At 40.6% G+C, this 8,372-nt stretch overlaps 2 protein-coding genes and 1 long non-coding RNA gene across 3 annotated transcripts in view; 2 read left to right on the top strand and 1 right to left on the bottom strand.

Moving 5' to 3' along the window:
* Nucleotides 1-4,147: 4,147 nt before the first annotated feature.
* On the bottom strand, nucleotides 4,148-4,744 carry LOC138046462 (uncharacterized). The gene has a single exon (XM_068893094.1). It carries the CDS (start codon nucleotides 4,742-4,744, stop codon nucleotides 4,148-4,150), a length of 597 nt encoding a protein of 198 aa, XP_068749195.1.
* Nucleotides 4,745-5,983: 1,239 nt separating this feature from the next.
* Nucleotides 5,984-8,372, top strand: part of LOC138045901 (aquaporin-4-like) — a 19,401-nt gene continuing 17,012 nt past the window's right edge. The window contains exon 1 of the mRNA XM_068892535.1: nucleotides 5,984-6,512. Within this exon, the coding sequence (XP_068748636.1) occupies nucleotides 6,209-6,512 (304 nt within the window). The 5' untranslated portion in view covers nucleotides 5,984-6,208. The remainder of the gene's footprint in view (nucleotides 6,513-8,372) is intronic.
* Nucleotides 6,053-8,372, top strand: part of LOC138045902 (uncharacterized) — a 24,166-nt gene continuing 21,846 nt past the window's right edge. The window contains exon 1 of the long non-coding RNA XR_011131691.1: nucleotides 6,053-6,106. This is a non-coding gene — a long non-coding RNA (uncharacterized lncRNA). The remainder of the gene's footprint in view (nucleotides 6,107-8,372) is intronic.

The raw sequence follows: 8,372 nt of genomic DNA, 5'->3' as shown, positions 1-8,372 counted from the left end.
GGGACAGCGATAAAGCAGATGTGGACCATTTTATCAAACAAGCTAATAAACTCTACCGTACCATCCATGAAAGGGAGGGGGGAGGGAGGTTGGCAACTCCAATTCCAAGTCCAAATTTGGACAAAGTCCCTGCTACTAAAATCCTAACCGGATTTATGATGGGAAAAATATAAGTTTAGAGCATCGATATGTTGTATGAAGCACTGAATGATAAGTCTAGAAAAAAAAAATGAAATACGAGGTATAATTTGTATCTGCATGGGATTGCTTACCCAAACGTCCGCTGAAAAAGGCCTGCTATCACCTGACACATGACAGCATTCTGAATGGTGCAGTCTGCCGTTTCTCTACGTCTCTTTCCCAGTCAATGTCATCATCATCATCATTACGAAATTCGTCAATATACGTATCCTCACCAGTATCCCCCTCTGAGTTTTTGCCCTCTTCACTAGACCCACAGCAATCGCTAGGCCCGAAGGTCTTACAAATCGGTAGGGTACGTTCAAGGACGTTTCAGTTCCTGTGCCTGACTCATTTACCATGGCACCATGCCAATACCTCATCTGAGCTTCTTCTTTTCGAGTGATTGCATTGGTTGCAGTGGGTTTAGGGAAGCCGATTCGTGCTAGTCAGGCCGTAATAGAGGTATGTCGTAGGTAGGAAGCTTTGAGGTTTAAAAACAAGTCCGTTGGCATCAGGAGGTCCTCACTCACACATAGCAGTGGCCAGGGACGCCATTCTCTGCCGTTCAAATCCCATTCTCAGCAAGGACTCTTTATCTCCCATTCCCAGTAACAAAATCCCAGTTCCAGTGATTCCCACCGAAAAATCAGGCCAATCCCAGCTCCCATTTTACCCCTCCAGGACCATCAACGAAATCATTTTCCTCAACACAGTAGTTTAAAACTCATTATAAGCCGACTGAAACCTTTCAATATACTCACTTCAATTCATGCGGCCACCCCCCAGGCGTAAAAAATGGCTTCATTAATGGTGAGGCAATAAGACTTCTTAGGACTAACTCTTCGAAAACAACATGATTTGAAGAGACCCTTGAGGAGTTCAAACAACGCCTGAGAGCGCGTGGCTATCCAAACATAACCATAGAAAAAAGCGAACGAGAGATTTTTGCCTTTTGTCACTACGTACCACCCTGCAGGTAAAGATCGTAAACAGATATTGATGAAACAATGGAGCCTAAAAGCTCCGATAATATCATAAAAAAGAGGTAAATCTGTTAAAGACACGGACGTCTGCGCAAAAATATAATTTTAAGGCTCTCATGCAGAATGCGCGACGACCGCAAAAAACACGCACATATGGAGTACGTGCAGGCCTGCATGTTATTAACTTCTATCTAGAAATGCAAGAACATAATGTTCACTCATTTCACCCTCTGTAAGTGGCGTTTTCAGTGTAACTGAACTTTTGGGTATAAGTCAAGTCATTACATCACTGCTTAATGAGAGTACATCTTTGGCATCTTTGGTAATGTAGAAGCTATATAAATTGTTGATCAGTTGAGCTGGAGCAACGCGGTTTCAACCAGGCGGGATCGGGATGAAAATGTACATTGCGGCGGGATGGCGGGATGGAACAAGAAATAGCGGCGGGATGCGGGATTGAAAAAGCTTATTTTGGACCCTCATGGTAGTTAGTGAAGATGATCAAAATGCTATATTTCGTTTTGTAGAGTGGAAGATGGTAAGTTGGAAGATGGTGATGTAGACGAGAAATCCAATGATGATGATGATGATGATGATGATGATGATGAGGAAGTAGGAAGTCTTTTGTGACGAAGTCTAAGGGGAAGAAAAAGAAATCTAGCCGTAAATTAGCCTGCATAGTAAGTGTTTCCAGCGGGCGAGGAGCGAACTCTTTTTTCGGCCGCGCGAGAATAAGGCGAGCACAAACACAAAAAAAAAAAAAATAGTGGCGGGCAAAACATCGAAATTTGCGCGGAAACCCCACGGAAACGCTTGCTACGCAGGCTAGCCGTAAATCAGCTTGGAGCCCTGAGGATGTTGACGAGTTCATTGATATTGTGGTGAGCAATTAAATACTTACTACAAGAGAAAGCTCATTTTTACTAACACCCAAGTGTCAAAGGAATGGTGAAATTTATGAGGAAATTTTGACTGAATTGAAGAAACGGGCTTCTGCAAGGGGTAGAGAGTTGAGATGAGGTAGTGACTGCAAACAAGCAGCACTCGCCATATGAACAGCCACAGGGATCAAAAGATTCCAAGAAGACTGAGTGCTTGGCAACTGGTTTAAGCCTCTATTTGTAGTAGTTCAAACGAGAGAGAGAGCTGCCAACCAGACCAAGCCATAGAGCCTTCTTCTTTAGAGCAGTCTACCAGTTCAGAGAAGTCCTCCATGCGGATAAATCATTTCAAGATGATTTGGAAAATAATGAGGATTCCGAAGGGGGACTTTTTATTCCCATCAAGAAAACGAAGAAGGAAAAAACCAAAGGAAAAACTTGCAGCTGCTGTTAAGGAGGCTGCAGAGCTAGTTAAAGAGGTTTGCAATAATGATCCAACGAAAGAGTTGATCAGGTTCTTGCGAGAAGAAATGAACAAGTCCCGTGAACATGAATTGAAAATGATTCAGCTTCTAACCCAACCAAAGTTTAGGTCTTGCTAGCTTTCAACAACCTCCTTTGCAAGCAATGCATCACTCTGAGAGTGCACAGTATGCCGAGGGTGGCCCTATGACTGCCGATTACAACCAACACAAAATTTAGCAACTGACAGCACATTTTATATGGTGTTGACTGATTTCTTTTCACAAGGCAAAAATCAAAGCACATGAAGGACCTGACAAATACATGTAACTTTGTACAATTCATAAATTTAACACTTCCATAGTTTTGGAATTGGTGTTTGAGCAGCAGATCTTGATCAGGGACCCTCGACTATTCAAGACGTGACAGAATGTTACCTGTAAATTATACTGTACTGAAAAAGACTACAGATGATGATCTACTTCTGTCAGAAGTTTTCTTAACAAAGGGAGAGCTTTACCTTTGTAGTCACATAACCTACACAACCTGTGAAAGAGTTGTGGGTGTGTTCTAATCATCAAATATTTTTGTTTCAATTATTGAAATGGAGTTTGTCACAATAATATTAGTTACTTTTTCCATGTTGTAACTACATGATTTAAATAACTGTGATGATTTAAGGTGGCTCAAACCAGTTTCAACCCTTGAAAGAAACGTTCTAATCAGAAGGATTGACACTACAACACTTTATGACTTAACGGCAATGTATGGTACCATATCAAACACCAATTATTGCTGAAAAAGATTCGGTCATTTTTTTGGCGTAACAAGTTACCGTGGCAACAGGAGAGCCCTGCAAAAACACCCCATATTTTGGCTTTAGCTGCTCATAACTCAAAAACGAACTCTGTAACCCCCACTTTTTATTTCTGAAATGTAATCAGCATGCCAGAATGAAACTTTCTGCGAAGTTTAAAAAAATTCTGTGGAGCAGATGCAGAGCCACCGCAACGTATTGAAAATTTAACGTAGCTCTGAATCTGCTCCACAGAATTTTTTTAAACTTTGCAGAGAGGTTCATCTTGGCCTGCTGATCACTTTTGTTCAATAAAAAATTGGGGTCACCGAGTTCGTTTTTCAGATATGAGCAACTAAAGCTAAAATATAGGGTGTTTTTGCAAGGCTTTCCTGTTGCCATGGTAACGTGTTACGTCTCAAAAAGATGACTGCATCTTGTTCGGCAATAATTGATGTTGCACATGGTACCATGACATTGCTGTTACGTCAGGGATAAATTGTTGTAGTGTCAATCCTTTTAATAACAATGTCTCTTAAAAGTGTTGAAACTGGTTTGAGCCAACTTAAGACATTTCTAATAATTATAGCGAGGGCAATAACAATACAATAATAATATTAATAACAAGACTCCCACTTTTGGTGTAATGATTCTTTCAGTTTGCACAATTATTCCTGATAATGTTTTGAAACAAATGTTCTGAATTAAGTTTAGATCGTTCTGAAGAAAATCTTTAAAGTTCATGTTTGCACATGTCTATGAAAAAAAGGTATACAAAACCAACTGCTGGAAAAATATCTGAACTATGCTACCATTGTTTTCAATCAGGTTATAGAATCAAGTTAGGAAACTCTCCCAGTTTCTTTCTCCACCCATAACTTTCCACTAAGGGCATCTCTGACTGTAGCTGCCTCTTCCGAAACATCATGCGCACTTCTGCACTCTCTCATGAGTAACAGTTCCCTGATTTTATCCCTGTTTCTTCTCTCATTGCCATCTGGACCGACTGTTAAATCGACCTTTCTTGCAATGGAGTCCCCTTGCACAAGACAAACATTGTGTAGGACCTTACATGCGAGTGTTGCTTTGCGGACATGTTCTTTGTCACTTTCGTTTTTCCGCGACAGCACCCTCCACCTTCCTCTTCCACCTGCCTCGGTGACCATACATCCCCTACTAAGCCTGTAGTTGAAATGTCTTTGTTGAGGGCTTAAAACGGCATTTGTATAGGGTTTCATGAGCCATGTACGGAGGGGAAAGGCAGAATCGGCTATTATAAGAGGTGGTACATTTACGTCACCAACAGCTTTGCCCACGTTGGGTAGAAGGCCATCTTGGATTGAATTCCAAAGGTTTTTAGACCTAAAAATGATAGCATCATGGGAGTTCCCGGGATAACCGCATCGACCCCATACAAAACGGTAATGGGAATCAACCATTGACATCAGAACAATTGAATAAAAACATTTAAAATTAAAACATTCTTTACATGCTTCAAGGCCGCCTGGAGGACATTTTATGGGTATGTGACACCCATCCAGTGCCACCCGTCGAGAATCTTTCGCTCGAAGTCTTCTCAGGATTTCGGCATGTTACTTGAAATACTTTCAGTCCACAAATATTCAACAAGAACCTGGCATACTTCCAGCACAATGGAGCTCACAGTGGCAACTCCTCTTCCTACCATTTCAGCGATAGTGTCATAGTAATCGCCTCTTCCCAGTCTGTAAAGACATATGCCTAGTCTCTCCTCGGGTGAAATCGGTCCCTCTGTCCCCGGGCCTCTGTCACAGTTTGTCTTTGAAGTACGTTCCCAACACGACTTAAAATAAAATGAAATGTTGCCCGTGAAACACGTAAGGTTTTCTTAAACCGAACATCAGAATATGTAGTCCATGACTTATGCCACCAGCCTTCATTTCGTATCAATCGACGGCACGATCGGGGTCTTGGCACACGTGCCTTAAAATTTCTTTGCGATAGCAAAAGCACGACAACGGAACAAACTTACAGAAGACGCCTTCTTCTTGCTATCAGATGATGCACTGTCATCTGCATTATAAGTCGCCGTTTTCTGTTAGCGCGAATGGTGTTTGAGAGGCATAAACGCCGCAAACGCAAAATGTTCTCCTTATCTTTGTCAGCCAAATTGGCGGGGGACTTAGAGCGGGATCTGGGAATGAAGCTGTCACTCGCAATGCCGAACTTTTTAAATTCAAGTCGAATTAAATTAGTATTAGATTCGGCGCATGTAAAATGCGACGTTTAAACCGGGCCTAAGTTATGGAATAGCATACCTGCATCTTTAAGAAATGTCGACTCCTTGAATGCTTTTAAAAAACATTTAAAGACATTTATTTCACCAAGCCTTTTCTTTTCTTTGTATCTAATTTTTATGATTATCATAGTACGTAGTTGTTAGGTTTTTTAAATTGTTTTAATACATTTTTCGTGATATTGTAAAGAGCCTAGAACAGTTAATGACATAGACGCTGGATAAATAAAGTGTGTTATTATTATTATTACCCGAACTCGAGTGAGCGGCGGAAATCAAGCCTAGACCGATGAACGAATCTATCAACGTTTGTTCTTGTGTAAATATTGTCAACGAATCTCGCATATGCACGAATGTGGATGCAGGCTTAATGGAACACATGATCTGACATATAAGACGCCGCTATCATATCTGGGATTTCATTAAAGAGGAGATGCTTTAGTGCTAAACTTGAATGTCTTCAAGGGGTACATTAATTGCTCGAATTCATCAACATGACAAAAAGACGAAAGTCGGATACTGAAAGGTAATAATGCCGAAAGAAAAGAATCTCACATCTTAACCATTGTATTTCCAGCGATGTAACTTTGTTTTGACTTCTCGGCAATTTCGACGATTTTTTCGAAACATGCAAGCCCTCGATACTCACGCGCTCAGAAAGCGCGAATTATGGATAGCTGTCGGAGGAGAGTTTGTCGCCACCACCATTTTTGTTTTTCTGGTTTGTGGCTCGACCTTAAACTGGCAGGACACTGGTTGTGCAGTTCTTCGTATTTCACTGACTGCTGGGTTAAGTATCACTACCTTAGCTCTGGTGATTGGTCATTTAAGTGGCGGGTTGATGAATCCCGCAGTAAACACAGCATTGTTGGTTGCGCGAAAAATTACCGTAATCGAAGGGGCCCTCTACACAGTCGCTCAATTTTGTGGAGGTAAGTTGACTTTGAGGGTTGTTTTACGCACGAAAGGATAACGTAATTGCCGAAAAACTATTCCATTTACTTTCTGTAAAGTTGACTGCTGATAAATGTTCTTGGAAGGCAACAGAAGTTGTTTTTCGACCGGAAGTGTTGCTTTGAAATAACCAAGAGCGATCACTTCTGCAGGTAACCTTCCTTAGCCTTTTTTTGCGAAGGGAAAATAATAAATCCGCGATCTCTTCCCTTTAAATGTTTAACACTTGGAACGTCGCAAAAACTTAAAGATCAGAAAAACAAAAACAGGCAACTAAACAATTTCCTTTCTTTTGAATTTCCTACATATAAAAGGAAAATGACAAAATTACGGTAAGCTTAACTTCCCCAAGCTTTTTATGCCGATCGACAGCTGCAAAATTGTAAATTGACCGGAATACTTATCAGCGAAAAAACAAAGACAAGAAGACAAAAGTGAAAAGTCTATGACATGGTCCGTGATTTTGTGAAAGGGTACTAAACCGAAAATTGGCATTTTCAATGGTGTCAAGAATCCTGCTTCTCATTTTATTGTTAACAATTTCAGCCAGTGACATGTTAAAATTCGTACAGATGGCTTTTGATACTGATATCGTGTAAATACTAGGTCACTTCTTTTTAATAAGAGCTATTTTAGACTTAAGATATGCTCTCCCTTCTGAAGAAAAGACAACATACTATTTTTATGCTTATCACACCGGCGGCATATAATCATGGACTTATTTTTCTCAGAAATGGAGTGTGGGCGATTTATTCAAAGATACTCTTTTTTTCTTTCAAGAGTGAAAAAGGAAAAAAATTATGAAGGATAAGTAAATGTTGAATCTCAATGTGTAAAAAACGAGAGTCAATCCATACGGGTTAATTTGTCTGTAGAAAGAGTTGATCTCCAGACAAGAAGGATACAACTGAAAAAGTCAATGATTGACGACAAAGTTTTTTGAATTTCTGAATTAAAATAAGAAAAATGAAATCCGAGAGGTTGGAAGCAGAAGATAACCATAACCGTCTTACGACACAAGTTGTCGAATGACATCAGTTTTCGTCCGGTTTACATAAAACTGACCATTATATTTAGAAAAGGATGTGCGCATGTTTACATCGAATAGACAGCTGTCATTGTTATAGACGCGAAACGCAAATACTCTTAGGAACATTTTAATTTCCCTTCCCGAGAGGTTTACTTTAAGGTTTACTTTTTTTTAGGTTTACTTAGAGGAAGCAAATAAACAAGAAGGTGATAGAAAACGACTTTTATTTCGGAATAGGGTAATATGAAACAGCATTTGAGAGCAGAGATACAATAGTCAGACCCAGAAAGCACTATTTCTGAAAAAGGTGTAATAAGGGGCCGATTACAAGAGCCGGGCTGGCTCGTTTAACCGAGATCTCGGCTCGCCACACGGCCTGTTCACACTTGCGAGTTGGATCGGTCTCGGATCGATCCAGGCCGTAAGCGTTCTAAGGGCCCATTCACACCTGGCTCATTTTTGATCGATCTGAAACCTATCCGAGGCCATTTTGGTGGAGTGTTCATATTTAGTGTCCGTACGAGTCGATTGAGTTCATGAGGATAGTTTGGGGACACCTACACAGTTCTATAAATAGACGACCCTCTTGGAAATGGCGGAGTTCGCCGAGTTGAAAGTGCTTTCGGAGGTTATTATCGCAATGACCTCAAGTGAAATGCTTAACAAACACCAAAAGATGTTAAGAAAACGAAATAGAATGATTCCTCGCTTAATTCAGCGACCACAGAGGAAATTTTGCCTGCTTTTGTTTTTCATGTATGAATACCCGCGCAATCAAGCGCGAGAGAGGCGCTTCTGGATTGAGCCA

Source organism: Montipora capricornis, chromosome 4, assembly GCF_036669925.1.
Source record: "Montipora capricornis isolate CH-2021 chromosome 4, ASM3666992v2, whole genome shotgun sequence".
Classification (NCBI taxonomy): domain Eukaryota; kingdom Metazoa; phylum Cnidaria; class Anthozoa; order Scleractinia; family Acroporidae; genus Montipora; species Montipora capricornis.
This window is presented reverse-complemented; position numbering and strand designations above follow the sequence as displayed.